Source organism: Phacochoerus africanus, chromosome 3 (genome assembly GCF_016906955.1).
Source record: "Phacochoerus africanus isolate WHEZ1 chromosome 3, ROS_Pafr_v1, whole genome shotgun sequence".
NCBI classification, from domain to species: domain Eukaryota; kingdom Metazoa; phylum Chordata; class Mammalia; order Artiodactyla; family Suidae; genus Phacochoerus; species Phacochoerus africanus.
The window spans coordinates 48,381,701-48,400,977 of NC_062546.1; the positions used below are offsets into that span (position 1 = coordinate 48,381,701).

Genomic DNA, 19,277 nt, shown 5'->3' on the forward strand with positions numbered 1-19,277 from the left:
ATACATTCCTTGAGCACACAGTGCATGTTAATGACAGTTTGGCACAGGAAGCATGGCTTTGGTCATTTAGAGCTTTATAATTCATAAGTAATAATCTGTGAGAGGCTGTTCAATAGTTTATTTTCCTATTGTACATAAAGAAGGCTTCCCCTTTTCCATGGAGTCTAAACAGTAAAATTAATATAGTCCGAGTCAAGTACCTCACAAAACCACAGCTATTCATGAGTTCATCCTGTTAAAGACCCTGTAATATCAAGAATTATCAAGAATGATTCAGTCTTATTCACTATGTCCTATGTGTTTGTATAGTTGTGATTACATCTTTTTAATACCCATGCATGATAACTTCTCAGTAACCATTTGCATATTCAATTATTTAAGATGATTCCCCTTCACATCCAGTGAACAAGCCCTTAACATAAACTCCTCACGAATAGAAATATTATGGACAATTAGGTTACTACACTATTGTAAAGATAATGGAATACAATCAATAAGCGTTCCAATGCCAGAAAGGCAAACATGACTAAACTGAAGAAACAGGTCCTCTCCTGGGTCATTTCCAACATTAAACAAACAAACAAAGAAAACCCCTAAAACACTCATCTTGACATAGGAAAGGAAAGAAAACTCCCTTGAACTCCACATTCCTCTTCAGTTGTCAGCCAGTAAATACTTTCTAAGGAGTTTACCCTTATTCACTCCAGGGCACCTGCTATGGGGCCTATTTCTTGAAACTACTTCCAATCAAAGGCACTCATCCCCATCTCAGCTCTTCAGCAGCATTCACCTGATAGAGCTGAGCATTTTCTTGGCTTGGCTTGTATACTATATTATGCTGATCTATTTCCAGAAGTATTCACTGCTACTATTTTTTCACCTAGAAATAAAGAATTTGTAGATTTTACCTGCCATCATCCTGATCTCTTTCACTTAAGCTGCTGTCCTTTTTCATGTGTAGTAAACCAGTAGTAAGTGAATCAGCCTTCTCCAATATTGATGGAATCACAACTTCTTTTGATGTCCTTTTTTCAATTTTCTTTTTCCATACTTCTTTCATGGGCATGCCAGGACAGTTACTTTGAAAAAGAGATCCATTAAGAAGCCAATGTTTTGTAAAAATTCTACTCATAATTAAAAACAGTTGTCATGAAATTCCAATTCTTATTCTTCTAAGTCACTGATTGCTTCACAAAGCAGTTGTGAAGTACCACCCGTATACAAGGAAATACAAATTCTTGGTTCAAAGACAGTTTATAGTGATGATACAACGTGATATGTAGTTCTCATATGACAGTTGTAAGTAAATATAAGGAAATTTTTACAGAAGAGGTAAAATAAAACAGGAAGTCATGGGGAAAAGAAATGGGAGAAAGTCATTCTACACAGAGTGGCGAATGGGAGCATGACGATGAGGCACATGACATGTAGGTGTTTCTAAGGAATTGGAAAGAAAAGTACAAACTACATGGAAGCAAGCAGAGAGATGAGTCTGACAAGAACGTCTGAAGAGCCACAAATGTTACGCTAAAAAGCTGGAGTTCAGGAGTTCCCGTCGTGGCTCAGTGGTTAACAAATCCGACTAGGAACCATGAGGTTTCGGGTTCGATCCCTGGCCTTGCTCAGTGGGTTAAGGATCCGGCATTGCTGTGAGCTGTGGTGTAGGTCGCAGACTCGGCTTGGATCCTGTGTTGCTATGGCTCTGGCGTAGGTGGGTGGCTACAGCTCCCATTCGACCCCTAGCCTGGGAACCTCCATATGCTGCTGGAGCAGCCCAAGAAATGGCAAAAAAAAAAAAAAAAAAAAAAAAGCTGGAGTTCAGTGTCTCAAAGAAATGGCACTTAGACATGGGACTATATTTAGACTTGTACTATATGTTCTTTGTTTTAAATATAACAATGCTTACTTTAAATGATTTTTTAGAAATATATTGCAGGGCACATGAGCCAGGAAAGAAGCAATCAAGGAAATATCTTGAGGAAGAAATATTTACTTTTAAAACACCCACATGCTGGGATGAAGGCAGCATCATGGCTGAAAAAGAGGTGCCTCATCATGTGCCTCCCCCAACCCCAATGTGGAATCAATCCATGGACCAAAGTGGTTTGTGGGAGTTACAGGATCCAGCACCAGACACCAAGGGGCCTGCAAAGAGTCCTGCATACTCACATCCTGAGTAACAGACAAACAGACCCCATCCCAGCAGTGGACACTGCCTGCCCCATGAATTGGCTCCAGCCACACTTAGCCATATCCACAGAACCCCTGGAAACATTGTTGTAGCTAATCACTCATAGTTTAGAGAGCCTTTGTGGAAATCCAGGTTTCCAGCAGAGAACTAACACACCAATGAAGTGTACAAGCTTAGACACACTGGAGAGGGCAGTCATTAAAGACTGGAAGAGGAAACTGTGAATTCAAAGGCAAAGAGAGCAATGCAAAACATCAAGGAACATGACATCAAGAAAACATGATAACATCAAAGGGTCACAATAATCTTCCACTAATCACAGTCCAACCAAATCAGGAAAATAATACACAAACAAGAGACATTTAAGAAGAGATGGGGATAATAACTACATATACATATAAAGTTATATTTTTAAAAAGGACCAAATGGAAATTCTGGAGCTAAAGAATACAATGAATGAAAGGAAAAATACACTAAGCACTGATAGCAAAATGGATCAAGCAGAAGAAAGAACCTATGAGTTAAGAGATAGGACTTTTAAATTATCTGTAGGAGAAGAAGGAACAAAAGCATGAAAAAGTGTCAAGGAAGCCCATGTGAATGACCAGGTATCATCAGAAGAAGCAATGCATGAATTACTGCAGTTAAGATAGGGAGAAAGGTGAAGCTAGGGAGATGAAAAGATAGGGAGAAGGTGGCAGAAAGCTTATTTAAAGGAAAAAAAAAAATGGCTGAGGACTTCCTAAACCTGGGGAGAGATTTGGGCAGCCAAAGGGCTAAAGCTCATACATCACCAAACAAACTCAACTGAAAGAAATGTTCACCAAGAGATATTATAATAAAAGTGTTAAAATTCAAAGATGAAGAAGTCTTAAAAGCAGGAAGAAGAAAGAGGCTTGTAAATTATAAGGGAACCCCCCAATAACTCTCTCAAAGAATTTCGAGGGACGAGGATGACATACCCAAAGCGCTAAGAGAAAGAAATTGCCAAGCAAGAACACTCTATTCCAGAAAAGTTGTCTTTCACAAATAAAGGAGAGATTGACTTTCCCAGACAAACCAAAGTGGAGGGAGTTCACCACCACTAGACTTGCCTCCCAAGAAATGCTGAAAGGAGTCGTGAAGCTGAAGTGGACGGACGCTAACTTGAAAATAAAACATATTGAAATAGATGACACAATCTATGGTACAGACCAGCATCCAGGCAAATCCAGGAAACTCTAACCCTGTGATAAGGTGGAGTGGGAACCAATTAACTCTAATATTAAGGCTAAAGGACAAGAGTGAGAGTATTTAAAATAACTATAGTCTTAGGGAAATATACAGTTCATTAATTATGAACATCAGCTCAAATTTGAATTGGTTTGATAGGAAAATAACAATTGCTACTGTTACATATTGATATAGGTTACCTATCAGAATCTTCATTCCCCATAGTAGGAAACTGCTGGGTATTAGTCTTTCCCTTCTGTCTCTGTTGAAGTAACCCACTCTCATCATCAGCATCACGTCTGCTCTCTGACGCTTCCATCACACTGCTTCTGTGCTCCTTCTTTTCTGCTTCAACCTTTTGGGAAAGTTTGGCACTGAAGATGACTGTTCTTACTTTATTCACTATAAAGACCTTCTTGGTTTGCATTAATCTTATCATTTGACTCAGAGTTTGCTCTGGTTTTAATGGCTAAAAATATATTTATACTGATTTTATCATTACAAGTCATTGATCTTTTGGTAAATTATGCTTCTTCCTCTTTGAGGAAAAGAAACAGAATTCCCAAAATTTCAAACAGAGCTTTCTTAATGTTGGTTATGTTTCATATGCACATCCAGGTTTCCCCATCTGTCTGGCAGAGACAGAGCAATAAAAAGGCCAGGACACAGTATTTATCCTCTTCTGTCTTTACAACCTGGATTTTCTCTTCACCAGCCAGATTTAGAGGCTGTGACTCTTTGGTAACAAAAAGGAAACCTTTCCACACTAAAGATATTCTCCCTGTGGAGATATTCTTCTGGCCTTTTACAATGTTTTTTTTTTTTTTTGGGGGGGGGGGGTCCTGGGGCTATCAAAAACATAATGATGTTCACTAAAATTCATGAACCTATGTTTACCCAGACACCAAGGGAAGAGTGAAACTTAGAAGCTGTTAGTTTGTATGGAATGCTGGAAAATGAGTAATACTTTCCAATTTCATATTCGATAACCATAAAATCCTATGGCTGGATGATATAGAGATCATTATCTACTCTAGCCTCACTATTTACCAATAATGGGAATAAAACCAAGAAAGTTAAATGATTTGTCCAAGAGCCCTAATGGAGCATTCCCTAGCATTTTATGGCATCAAAAGAGATGATGCAGGAGTTCCCATCGTGGTGCAGTGGTTAACAAATCTGACTAGGAACCATGAAGTTGTGGGTTCGATCCCTGGCCTTGCTCAGTGGGTCAAGGATCTGGCATTGCCGTGAGCTGTGGTGTAGTTTGCAGGCGCGGGCTCAGATCCCACATTGCTGTGGCTCTGGCGTAGGCTGGTGGTTTACAGCTCCGATTAGACCCCTAGCCTGGGAACCTCCACATGCCTCACTAGCAGCCCAAGAAAAAACAAAAACCAAAACACACACACACACACACACACACACACACAAAGAGATGATACAATTCTACAGCACTGAATCTGATAAATTACCAAATAAACTCATCATATTAACCAGGTGTGTTAAAAGTGTGATTTTTGGCCAAGAAATTCAGTGCCTTCCTCAATTGGGGGGTGGGGCTTATCTCCTTTTTCCTTTAAAGCAGAATATCTCCAGATTTTGCCTACCTTTAAAACTGAAAGCACCTCTTATACAAATAAAGCAAATAAACAAATAATCTATTACTGGAAGAAAAAAAATAACACACCTCAAAACGCAGTTGTCTCCTTTGGAGATAAAATACTGATTTTTTTTTTTTTTTTTTTTTTGCTGAGGGCTTACACTACCTATACGACAAAATCATACATGTCAAATTTTCCACATTTCATGAAACAACATGAAAGGCCTGACTCAACAGAAACAGCTGGAAGTGGTAATTAAAGAATATGTATGAGTCCATGCGTTTGTTATTAAAAACATCTTGAAAAGGCCATGTTGGAATTCGAAGTGCCTAGGCTAGGGACTGAGTAAAGCAGGTAAGATTGCACACAGGAAAGCTCAATAAACAGATTAGTGGAAACATGGGTTTCAGCCCCTTCTCTCAATCATGGCTTCCTTCTCATTCTGTGGGAATGCAATTTAGGTTTAAGCCAATAGATTTTAAATGGAAAACAACCCTCCAGCTTAATATATTTCTTAAGTAACTCCCTTTGTGCCTATTCTGGCTCACAAGGCCACAAGGTAGCTAAGTTAGTTTCCCAGCCCACTTGAAAGACTGACAGAGAGACACTTGGGTTGATTGAGCAATAAAACCCAAGAAAATACTTTCATGAACTCCTGTTATTTAGATGGCAGAAATACCTATTTCCACCCAATTACATATTTAGATGACCCCAGTTTATATGGAAATCTTCGTAAGTGGAAAATCAGAATGGATCAGATAACTGATTAAGGCAAGAACCAAAGCCATAACAAATGAAGCTCTACATCTTTCTGAAGATGAATTTTCTCTTGTTCCAGAGCCGGGATCCCTAGGTGCAACATGCCTATCTCATGCTTAAACCTTTGCATTATCTTGCTGTAATTCTTCATTTAGATATACTTTGGATGTTCTGGTACTATTTGGCGAAGAACAACCATTTTCTAATGCAGCTTCCATGCTTTTATAGTGATTAGCACTGCAATGATCTGTGTGTAAGGGCTCCTGGAACCAGGCTTGTATAGGTTGGATTTTCTTAGGACTATCTACAACAACTGAAATAGTGTGACTTTTTATTTGAATCATGCGTTTCATCTCAGTGGAGGGAGCAAGCTACAAATCCAAAGGGCTTTTGCCATCACTAGACGGAGGTAGGTATCTGATGTCTGGTTTCCAGCAAGTGGTAGTTTGATTCCTGTTTGGTAACATGTGCACATCAAATTTTTGGTCTTCTTTGACTTCAAATAAAACTACGGAGTTCCTTCCTTTTTTAAATTTTATACAAAATCTCCTCATTTCTGTTAAAAACTTGTGCAGTGCCTGGCTTATCCCTTTCAATGTCTAATTTATTTTCATTCCAGTAAAGCTTTGAAGATGACAAGCAAGCCATGCGTGTGAATATGATGGAAAACATTTTTGAGACTGGGCTATTTCTGTTCTGAAAAGGCCTAGAATACTAAAGAGATAGATACTCCAGTATTTTCCCCCCTCATCATCCAGTGTCCTGTTTGTCAGACCAGAAGGTATTTCCTGTAAGTCTGCTCCTACTTTAGAGTTAGCATCGGGTGGCTCTTCCTCAGGACAAAGAAGAATTTTGTATTTTTCACAAATTGCTTTAACTCATCTGTGATGGGTTTGAAATGACCCTTCTACTCTAATTTGCCTTGCTTGAACCACATTTCCTCATAGTTTTGCATACAAGTAAGTCCTGAATATACAGAGAGTTCCCCTCTATCACATTCCTTATTCACTTCTGGTTCTTGAGGGCTATTTTGCAGATGCAAACATGCAAGGTACTTGGCTTGATTTGATTTTCAGATATCTTTTCTGTCAAGGTACATGTTTGAAAATAACTTTACCCATAAATAATCAGGTATGGATAAAGAAAAATTAGAAAAGATTTGAAGCATAAATTTCTTACTCTAGGTTTAGTTACTATCAAATCACTAGAGCATACAACTAAGAAGAGAAAAGTAACTTGCCTTAGCCTACAATAGGAGAAAAACCTGAACTCACAAACCTCATTTTATCATTGTCTGTTTGAATTGAACAAATCTTATGTGTTAAATCTCACAAAAATGAATTAGGAGAGGATTTTTAATGTTATAAAGCCACATTTTAAAATTACACTTTAAAAAACACTCACAGTGCATGTGAGCATTTTTTATTAAGGACTAATAACCGGAGAATAGGCTAACTTCAAATTAGTAGTAGCCAAAATCAATGAACCTTAATCAGAAAGAGGAACAGGAGTTCCCATCGTGGCGCAGTGGTTAACGAATCAGACTAGGAACCATGAGGTTGCAGGTTCGGTCCCTGCCCTTGCTCAGTGGGTTAATGATCTGGCGTTGCCGTGAGCTGTGGTGTAGGTTGCAGATGCGGCTCGGATCCCGAGTTGCTGTGGCTCTGGCGTAGGCCGGTGGCTACAGCTCCGATTCGACCCCTAGCCTGGGAACCTCCATATGCCGCGGGAGTGGCCCAAGAAATATCAACAACAACAACAAAAAAAAAAAAAAAAGAAAGAGGATCAAATTCCTAAATTTTAGTGTAAATCTTATACTACAAATTGCTATACATTGAGATATATATATATATATATCAAATTGCAGCCAGTTATATTACCTTCTAATATTCACTAGCGAGAGTGGCTAAAATAACTTGGATAGTAGTTACTGATTTTTCCATCCTAAAATGACATTCATTAGAAACCTACTGTTTATGCCCTAGTAAGAAAAATCCAATCCTGGAAGGTTTGATTCTCTTAATAGGCAATCAGGTTGACTGTATGACCCCATTCTCTGAATGAAGTAGATTCTGAAGTCAATCACAGAGAGCTCACAAGACAACATGAATCTTTAATCATGGCATTTGTGACTGGCAGTTGAAAACTGTCAATTCTGAACCACTGGGCTGATGACTCCTTAAAGGATTCTAACTCAGTAGCCATCATTATTATATTGGTCATAATTTCAACAGCTTCATCATATGATTTGATATTGGGTATCACCTTCTTTTTTTTTTTTTGTCTTTTTGCCATTTTTCTTGGGCTGCTCCTGCGGCATAAGGAAGTTCCCAGGCTAGGGGTCAAACCGGAGCTGTAGCCGAGGGGCTACGCCACAGCCACAGCAATGCAGGATCCAAGCCGCATCTTCAACCTACACCACAGCTCACGGCAATGCCAGATCCTTAACCCACTGAGCAAGGCCAGGGATTGAACCCACAACCTCACCGTTCCTAGTCGGATTCATTAACCACTGCGCCACGATGGGAACGCCAGGTATCACTTTCTTTATCATGGGAGGATGTTATAAAAAGGGAAGAAGGAGGGGAGTTCCTGTCGTGGCACAGTGGTTAAAAAATCCGACTAGGAACCACGAGGTTGAGGGTTTGATCCCTGCCCTTGCTCAGTGGGTTAACGATCTGGCATTGCCATGAGCTGTGGTGTAGGTCGCAGACGTGGCTCGGATCCCTCGTTGCTGTGGCTCCGGCCCCGATTAGACCCCTAGCCTGGGAACTTGCCATATGCCGTGGGAGCAGCCCAAGAAATGGCGAAAAGAGAAAAAAAAACAATAACAGAAGAAGCAAACAATATTGAGCAGATTTTGTTGCCTCAATACCAAGGATAGAGTTTCATTACAGATTATTATAGTCTGTAACTATATATATATTTTTTCTTTTCTTTTTTTTTTTTTTGGTCTTTTTGCCATTTCTTGGGCCGCTCCCATGGCATATGAAGGTTCTCAGGCTAGTGGTCGAATCGGAGCCATAGCTGCCAGCCTACGCCACAGCCACAGCAACACGGGATCCGAGCTGTGTCTGCAACCTACACCACAGCTCACGACAACACCGTATCCTCAACCCACTGAGCAAGGCCAGGAATTGAACCTGCAACCTCATGGTTCCTAGTTGGATTCATTACATGACAGGAACTCCTAGACTCTAACAATATTTTTTTAAGGTTTATGGCTGAAGAAATGCTATAAAACCCAAATACTAAATTTTTGTCTATTGACTCTAAACGGCTGGTTGGAAAGGTAATTTCACCTGAACTATGTTATTAAAGCACTGAAAACAGAATTAAACCAGATATTTAAATCTACAGTCTTACACACCTGTGGGTGGTTATTTTCATCTCCAGGAAGCCTTTCTTGCTTTTCCTCTGACTTCATTTCTAAGTCTTGTTCTGCTGACAAATCTAAATGTTTAGTTAAAATTAACTACTTAGAACAGTTAGATAAATGAATCTTTATCACAATAGATTAAGAAAACCAACATTTTATCAACTGACAGTTTAAATTAAGCTTAAAACTTAGCCACATATTTCTTCTTTAAGAAATACTTCTATCTACAACTTCAACAAGCCATTTGGGAAATACAGATGGCACCAGGTCAAAGACAAACACCCCAAAGACTCACTTGCAAATTCATCCACCAAGCTTCGGTGAACAAAAACATAAAAATCAGGACAGGAGTTCCCGTCATGGCCCATCAGAAACAAATCCAATTAGGATCCATGAGGATGTGTGTTCAATTCCTGGCTTTTCTCAGTGGGTTGGGGATCCAGTGTTGCCATGACCTGTGGTGTAGGCTGTACACATGGCTCTGATCCTATGTGGCTGTGGAAGCAGCAGTAGCTCCGATTTGACTCTAGTCTGGGAACTTCCATATACCGTGGGTGGGCATGGCCCTAAAAAGCAAAAAACAAACAACCAAACAAAAAAACAGAGAGCAAACAAAGTTACAATATACTCTATTGTTTGCCTCATAATTGTACCTTTTTAATGTTTCAAGTGAAATCTTTTTTTTTTTTTCTCTTTTGCCACACCCACAGCATATGGAGATTCCCAGGCTAGAGGTCTAATCAGAGCTGTTGCTGCCAGCCTATGCCACGGCCACAGCAACATCAGATTGGTTCTGCTGCATCTACGACCTACACCACAGCTCACAAAAATGCTGGATCCTTAACCCACTGAGCGAGGCCTAGGATCAAACCCGCAACCTCATGGTTCCTAGTCGGGTTCATTTGTGCTGTGCCAAGCCGGGAACTCCATGAAATCATTTTTTAAAGGTTTTTATTTTTTCTGTTACAGTTGATTTACAATGCTGTGCAAATTTCTACTGTACAGCAAAGATAAGTGCACATTTTTAACAACACATGAAGCTTCAGCTGCAAAATTATCCATGGTTTTCCAAACTGGTGTTACTTCTATGCTGTTATCAGTTCTTTATTCTGAAATGTGTTCCCCTACTGCTCTGACAAATTTCTTTTCATGTTTTCAGACTCAGCCTGCTTTGTGAAGGCCTCCTTGATTATGGCTATCTTTTCCCAGATAAATAGGTATCTCTTCCCCTGGAGCTACCATAGTATTTTATTGATTTCTGCAGTCAATTTTTCCTCCTCAAGTGCAAATCATTTCTTTAGATATCTATTATCTTTTCTTCTAGACTGCAGAGGGCAAGCTCTTCTTGGTTGTCATTGTTGTTTTTGCTTTGTTTTGTTTTTTGGCTATTCCCACAGTGTGTCGAAATTCCTGGGCCAGGGATCAAATCTGAGCCACAGCTGAGACCTGCCTATCCAGCAAGCCCAGATCCTTTAACCCACTGAGGGCCAAGAATTGAACACACAGCTCCAAAGACATCCAAACCGCTGCAGCTGGATGGTTAACCCATTGGACCATAGTGGGAACTCCAGGACAAGTTTTTTTTAAGTAATCTTTGTATAAACAGTCTTTATTTCTTTTACTCAATAATTGTCTACTGAGTTTCTGCTCAGTACTAGGCACTGAAGTTTCAGAAGCATTTAAAGGAGTTCCCTGGTGGCCTAGTGGTTAAGGACACAACATAGTCACTGCTGTGGAGCAGGTTTGATCTGCAGCCCCAGAACTTTCACATTTCATGAGTGTGGGCATAAAAAGAAGAAGAAGAAGAAGAATGTAGATAAAAGGTGTCAGGGATGGCTTTCTAGAGATAATGCCTGAGGTCAGTCAGCAGTGAGGTCAGCCAGCAGTGAGGTCAGTCAGATTCAAAGGAACAGAGGGCAGGAAAGAGAGAGGGAAGGCAAGGCTGTTCTGAGGCAGGAAGAGAAGCATAGAGTTGGGTAAAACAGGGCCTCAGGAGCTGTTCAGATGACTGGAGCAAAGGACAGCCAGAAGAGCCTCGAGATAGAGAGTCAGGCCAAAGTCAGATTATGAATGCCTCATATGTAATTTTAAGATGCCTGGACATTCCTATGCTTTCTAGAGTGGTTCACGGTCCTACATACCCTTGAGACAGATCACTCTTAGTGTGGTGGGAGGGATGCATTTGAAAGGCATACAAATAAATGGAGGGACATGAGTCTGAAGGCTTTAATAAGCAAAAAAGCTGGTCCAGGCTTCAACTGAGGAGATGTTTCCAGAAATACTTAGGATCTAAGACGATCGGGGCCCTGCATAGGAGCAATCATTATAAATGAACAAAGGCATAAATCCTGGGTCCTTGGAGAACAAGGCTCTGCTTAATATTTTATGAATGGTAACAACTGAGAAGGGGAATTATCTACAGGAATGGCTTGAAGTTATTCCTATTTATTTTGCAGTTTTCCTGTTTCACATCTTCCCGTGTTGAGGGTGAGGGAGTGGGAGGGACTGGGAGTTTGGGTTCGTACATGCACATGACTGCCTTTAGAATGGATAGGCCATGGGGTCCTCCTGGACAGCACAGGGAACTACATGCAGTCATGTGTCATAGAACATGACAGACGATGGTATGTGAAGGAGAATGCCTATGTGTGTATGGCTGGGTCCTTTTGCTGTACTTGACAGAACACTGTACGTCAACTACAATAAAAACATTTAAAAACATTTAAAGAGAATCCACTTCAACCAGCATTCCACATAATGGCATGCTGCTGTTTGTCTCTATTTAATAACAGGAACCAAAAACTGCATAAATAAATAGACAACAAAATCTATGTTTCTTATGCTTGGAACTACTTTTCAGAGCTTAGATACCAACAATAACATCTACCTTATATACGTCAAATCCTCCCATTAAATTAAAAAAAATAGTAACAGAATCATGAGTAAGAAGACTGTGAGCATTTCAACTATTTTAGTGTCCTACTTTTCAGAGTTACATTTGTATTGCAAAATTTACCTGATCTGGACGTTTGCAAATCCTTTGTTCCAACTGTTTTTTTACGAACAACATTTTTCACTCCAACTGGAGGCTGAATGGGTTTGGATTAGAGTTGATTAAAAAATAACATACACATGATAAAATCTGTAGTTCTTATTTCAAGCTAAAAGTCTAAAAGCATTACCTTCGAGTGAGGATGTTTTTCTGGAGAAGCTAAAAGGCAAAATGGACGTGTATCAATTAGCTATAAATACGAAAGCTAGGTATTCATTTATGCAGAGTTAGTACCAAGTGGAATTCGGCTGCTTGGCTCTGGCAATGAGTGTGTTAGGTTTTGGTGTTCTCTCTTGGGTGCGGGGAGTTAGGACAGGAGCCCGAGAGAAGTGTGCTTTCATTATAGATCCCGAAGAAGAAAGAGGCATGTAGGTTTAACAAAACATGCAGTTAAGATTTCAAAAGGAAGGAATGCTATGTTTCCAATGATTTTGCACTAGCAAAGTGCCCATACGGCAATGTGAACATGCTGCCTGATGAGGAGAAAAGTCGTTTCTAATCAGAGGAATGGATCATGATCCCAAGGGGATAAAGTGAAAGCTGATGGGAAAATGCAACAGCCTATCTTTCATGCAATACCGCAGCAGCATGGAACCCATTATACTGCAAGCGATTATCATTATCTTCAATTTGCTCTCTAATTTAGGAAGTACCCATTTGGGATGACAATTCAGCTGAATGTGTAATTCATTTCTCATCAGAGAGAGTGTGTGGAATTGACCACCTTGGATATATACTTGCAGAGTAATACCGCATAGAAATATCCAATTTTCCATACCCGTGTGGGCCTCTTCTAGGCCTCTATTTCTTGGATCCTCTAGTTTATCCCTCTTAAAGTTGCTTGATCCACTCATCCAAGTTACATCTTCAGAAAAATGTATAGAGAACTTTCAATATTGAAATATTGTTGTCAAAAAGGACAAAATAAATTCAAATGTGACAGCCTTATTAGATATCAGTGATACTTTGTATTTAAAAATCAGTGTAGCATTTACTGATAGTAACAATTTATCATTCAGGGAGTGAATCTATTTATTTTTTCTGTTTCCAAAATCTGTTGGGTTTGGTATCTCATGCCAATGTTCAAAAGGATCTTAACAAAAAATTAGGCTTCTTAATAAAAACAAGAGCCAAATACAAATACACTGAAGCCACTTGTAAGGCATTCTCTCCAATTTCCTTACTAACACCACAATCATCCACTTAACGTCTTTCTTTCCTTCCTCCTTCCTTTCACTATGTCCTCCCCTCTTCAAAGGCAATCTCTAGATCTGTGGTCTCAATTCTGCCCCTTTTACGTGTTTTGAAGGATCATCCCCACCACTTCCTTTTTCCTTCCTGCTTGGCTGTAGCATCTCACATGGATTATCCCTTCTTCAACTCTTTCCTGCCTTCTAGCTATAAACATGGTCAGAAAGAAAAACAGGAGTGCTCTGCAGCCTGGCAGGTTCCGGACTGGATACTGCTACTGCAGTGGCTCAGGTCGCTGCTGTGGTGTGGGTTCCATCCCTGGCCCGGCAACATCCAAATGCTTTGGGTGAGGCCAGAAAAAGCAAGAAGGAGACCAAAAAAGAACTGGAAAGAATGCTTTTCCTTAATCATGTTATATCTTGAACTAGCCAATGACTTGTCCCTCAGATTTCTCTAACACAAGTCTGCACACTGGCCTGAAGACCAGCGACCTGGGCATCCCTTGAGAGCTTGTGAGAAATGCTGAATCCTACACCTGTGGCTCAGAAGATGCACCAGAGAGCCACAAGATCTCTGGTCACTCATTAAATCTGAGAAAGTCTGGTTTTTATTGAGTCTGCTTCTCCATGACTTCAAATTAATTAATCCTTCTGATATCTAGCTTCAAGGTCCTGTAAATTTCTAATGGACTCTTTATCAGCCTACAGCTTCCTTGATCCCCCCCATACCGTGCCCTGCTCTCTTCTTTCCAGTCCTCCCCTTTTGGCCCATATTGACACCATCCCCTAAAACAGCAATCTTTCTATGACATGCATGTATACTCAATTACAGTTGACCATATATGCCATGACCACTCACGGAGGGGAACACACAGTGCTGCTCAACCAGGGAACTCCGTCCTGAATGCCTTCCTCACAATGAGAACAGTAAGACTGCGATTATTAGGCTGTACTTCACCGACAAGTTCTGCTGCTGGATATTCATCTCACGTTTCAAACCCTCCTCCCTTCCTTTTTCTAAGGAACAATTGTACTTTGCCACCTTCCACCGTAGCACCCTGCTTCCTTTTCCTTCATTCACACCCTGTAGTCTCTGCCTCTCTCATCCTTCATTCTTCTTTTCCTCTTCCCTGTCTCCTGACTTTCCTTAGGTTGCAGATGATCTTGAATGGAACTAACGAATCATTCAGCTATTTAAAGGGGACTCTCAGTTTAAACTGTTGCTGACACCTTACATGCCCCACAAGTTCCTTCCTGTCTCATCTGTTTCCTCACTATGCATTCAACAGGTGCTTTCCACTGGCTAGGAGAATATATCCAGGAGTTCCCTGGTGGCCTAGAGGTTGAGGATTTGGCTTTGCCACTGCAGCATCTCAGGTCCAATCCCTGGCCCAGGAACTTCCTCATGTTGCAGGTGCAGTCAAAAAACAAATAAATACATTTTAGCATTTTTGGGGGGGTTGGATATGGTGTATATACACAATGGAATACTACTCAGCCATAAGAAAGACCAAAATAATGCCATTTGCAGCAACATGGATGGAACTAGAGACTCTCAAACTGAGTGAAGTTACTCAGAAAGAGAAAGACAAATACCATACGATATCACTTATATTTGGAATCTAACACATGGCACGAATGAACTTTTCCATAGAAAAGAAAATCATGGACTTGGAGAATAGACTTGTATGTGTGTGTGTATTTGCCAAGTGGGAGGGGGAGGGAGTGGGATGGATTGGGAGCTTGGGGTTAACAGATACCGACTATTGCCTTGGAATGGATTAGCAATGAGATGCTGCTGTATAGCAGTGGGAACTATGTCTAGTCACCTATGATGGGGCATGATAATGTGAGAAAAAAGCATGTACACATGTATGTGTAACTAGGTCACCATGATGTATAGTAGAAAAAAAATAAGGTACTGGGGAAATTAAAAAATCCAAATAAATAAAAATTAATTAGTTACTAAAGCAAGGAAGTCATAAATGATCAACACAGAATAATGTTTGGAAAAAAAAAAGGAATATGTCAGAATTCCTGTTTTATCATCATATGTACATTGACTTTTATAAAAAATAACATTCTTACCTTTTACTTCTCCATTTACTCTATTTTTACCTCTTTGACCTGAAGCTCCAGATAAATGATCAACGTACTTCTGTGAAAGACTCTCAGAAGGACACTGTTAAAATTTAGTTTAATAATGAGCTGCATAAAGTTTTTCTCATCTCTAAGAAAATACCTGGATTTCCCTACTTTATTTTTAATGTCCTACTTTAGAAACATGTAGACTTAAAAATGACAGAACCTGGATTGAAAATTCAAATATTTAAATTGAAAACTTCATACATGCTCGCCAGAACAATTCTATCCTTTCATCCCCTCTTTTGGCGATTGACTCTGTAAACAGAGCATGGAAATCCTGAGTCAGTTTTTTCACCCACACAATACTGAATTACATAACACATTCATCCAAGGATTAACTTCAAAACACGTAACTTGACTTTGCATTCTCGACCGAAAGAATAGGATATTTTAAATGCGTAATTATATATATATACACATATTTCAACAAGTTCTTAAAGAAGTATACCTGCTATAAATTTAAACTACTTCTAAGGACAAATATTTTAGTATTAAAATAACATACTTGGCATGAAAAGAAACCTTGGCATATAAACCCTGTTGAGTATAAATAGAATATTGTACAAACTGCTTCATTTACCTATACCAGGGCTTAAAAGGATCAATTATTTGATAAAATATTTATTGATGGGAGAAACAGTTGAACAGAAAAGGTAATAACAAAATAGTAAGAAAAACCTTCAAGATTAATAGCAAGGAAATTTCAATATAATTATGTAATTTCTCAAGGAGAGCAAGCGTTCATAAGAGAGGAATGAGAACATGTATTTATTAAGCCCCCAAATGTGCCAGGCCCTTATTATGCACGTTTTCTTTTCTATGTGCAAAAATAATAATCAAAATGATCATAAGGAAGGGACCAGACTGGGGTACCTGGTGCTCGCCCTGGGCCTGTGCCTAGGGCTTGGGACCCTGGCAGTTGTCCCCCGGTGTGGCTGGAAAAAATGATACTGGTCATTCCAGGATATGAGAGTGAAATGATGAACAGAAGGGACCCAGTCTTCTCTCTGTCCAGATGGTCCCTTCTCCAAACCTTCACATGACTGGCTCCTTCCCATCCTTCCCTTGGCAGCTCTTGTCACCCTCAGCTCTCTTCTAACAACCTCCATTCCACCCTCACTCCCATCCTCTGCCAAACTCCCCCAGTGTTGTCTAACCTAACTGTCTCCATGTCAGGTTATTCCCATGAAGGACTTACAGTGATATTGGAAGGATTTGTTTTTCTGCTTCTACCACGACAGCCTAACCCCTCAGCTGGTACATTCTGTGTCCAAGTGCCAGGCCCATAGTTGGTATTCAACAATAGGAATTTATTTAAGGTCAAAACATTTAAGATCTCGAGAGGGCCTCAAGTGCCAGAGCACTAATATACCTGTAGGAGGTAACTGATCACAGTCTACTGAAACTTAATGCACCCCAAGTCAGAAATCCACATGCCTGTTCTAGCTGTCACATCCTTAACTGCTATCATCTTATGGTCCTTCAGGTTTTAAAGAGGTATCCTCAGAGTTCCCTTGTGGTTCAGCAGGTTCAAAAATCAGCCTTGTTAATGTGGCAGCTTGGGTTGCTGCTGTGCCACAGGTTTGGTACCTGGCCCGGGAACTTCCACATGCCAAAAAAATACTCAAACAAACAGAAAATACTTTCATCATTTAGTAAGCCACTTACTGTCACTGTGATCTTTTTTTATTTTCTTGTACAGCAGCACCCAAGGCCTATGAAGATTCCTGGGCCAGACATCAAACTCATGCTACAGCAGAGACGATGCTGGGATATTATAGCATTTTGGGATATTACAGCAATACATGTTTAACAAAATGATTTAATTGTAAAATACCAATTCTAGATGCTACCAGAATGTCTTTTTAAAAAATGAATCCTAAAAAAGTTTTCACTTGCAAGTGCTTATATGATTGTTGAATTATGCAGTGTTTTTAAGTAGTCATATAATGTAAGAAAAAAATTAAAAACCCTGTTTAAAATGTCACACTCTATAGTTTTGGAGTTCCTGTCATGGCTTAGCAAAAATGGATGTGACCACCATTCATGAGGATGCAGGTTTGATCCCTGGCCTCGCTCAGTGGGTTAAGGATTCTGGCATTGCCATGAGCTGTGCTATAGGTCCCAGAGGCAGCTGGGATCCCACGTTGCAGTGGCTGTTGTGTAGGACAGCAGCTTCAGCTCTGATTCGACCCCTAGCCTGAGAACCTTCATATGCCATGGGTGCAGCCCTAGAAAGACAAAACAATAAAATAAATTAAGGTAAAATAAAATAAAATAAAATTCACATTCTGTTTTTAATTCTCCTGTGAATAGCACTCTAATAACTCCAGTTGCCTATCTAGTGTTTTATACAATGGTAGTTAATGGTTGCTGAAATGATCTAGTACAAAAATTAATAAAACTATGATTGTCCAAGTTGGAGATTTGAAAAATTTTAAAATACAATTATGAGTATCAAAGAGGACCTAGTACTGACATGAGGAGCGAACAAAGGGACTGAAAAATCAAGTCGCAAGGATTTCTGAACTTTTGATACGGAAGAATTTGCATGTTAGTTTCACATGCATATACAAAAACCTTACCTGTTAGTTTAATGGCTAGAGATACTGACATTTGTAAAATTTCTCAAGAATCATGTGAAATGTACCTATTGCTAGAGATACTTTAAAAGGAACAAATGCTCTTCCAGAGATGATTCCTTCTACTGAGTTTGCAACAAGGAGGTGATTTTAGGAAAAAATCATAAATTGTGGCTTCATTTGTTCGATGTGTTCATATGTGTCCATAATGTGCAGATCCTATTAGGAAGAGAGAAATCAGAACTCTCCCCCACAAATAACTTCTACACCTTTTTTCTTTAAGAGTGTTGCAGGTTCAAATGTTCTCATGTAATGAATAGAGATGAAGAACCTAATTTACATAATTAGACATTATACTCTTAGTGGAAAGCCTGGGTGAAATGCTTATTTATGTCCTCTCCCTTTCTTCTCAAAAGATTAAAAACACCTACGAAGACGATACCAAACAGTCAGATAGAATTAGTTAGGCCTGTTAAGTACGCACCAAACAGTAACTAGAAACGGTAAGAAACAGAAGGGCCCAAGTGTCTCCGTCTGAATAAACACGGTATGGCATAAAACTGAGCTGAACGTGCATTATCGATGAATACAGGTTTTGCTAGACTAAATATAAGACATCATTTTATTCACTTCAAAGTGAGGATTTCTTTGTCAAGAAACAACATCAAATCAAAACTAACATGCATAACCAAAAAAAGGTGAAGAGGAAAGTTTCTTTCAGTTCTTCTTCAACATCAGCAACATGGCATTCAGAAGCGTCGGAGCACCTTGTTCAGGACTTAGCTTTCTTTTCCTAATGTGAATTTGAAATAACTTCCGTATTTTCAAACAGAGAGTTCCCTGTTCTCACTTAACTCCACTCTCTCTGTTACATCTCTCGTCTTGACTCTCTCTCAACCTATACAATATATTTCAGCATTTAGATATACTAGATCAGTAATGTATCAATACTATTATTAGGGATATAGTATCCCTATATAGTATCTATATATAGAATCAAAAGCCTCTGCTTTATAGGTTTTCTTTATACATTAAAAGATATATATATAATATATAAATGTATTATGGTCTAGCAAACTTTATAAAAAATCAAAATATATTAAATACAAGACAAAGGTTTGTGTTCATAGTATATTCCTAATAATACTGATTTGTATTTCTCTACA

The 19,277-nt window shown here is 39.4% G+C and overlaps 1 protein-coding gene across 1 annotated transcript in view; it reads right to left on the reverse strand.

Moving 5' to 3' along the window:
- Nucleotides 1-19,277, reverse strand: part of LOC125121889 (putative ankyrin repeat domain-containing protein 20A2) — a 65,481-nt gene that overhangs the window by 12,932 nt on the left and 33,272 nt on the right. The window contains exon 17 of the mRNA XM_047770200.1: nucleotides 3,604-3,758. Coding sequence (XP_047626156.1) covers nucleotides 3,604-3,758 — 155 coding nt within the window. The remainder of the gene's footprint in view (nucleotides 1-3,603; nucleotides 3,759-19,277) is intronic.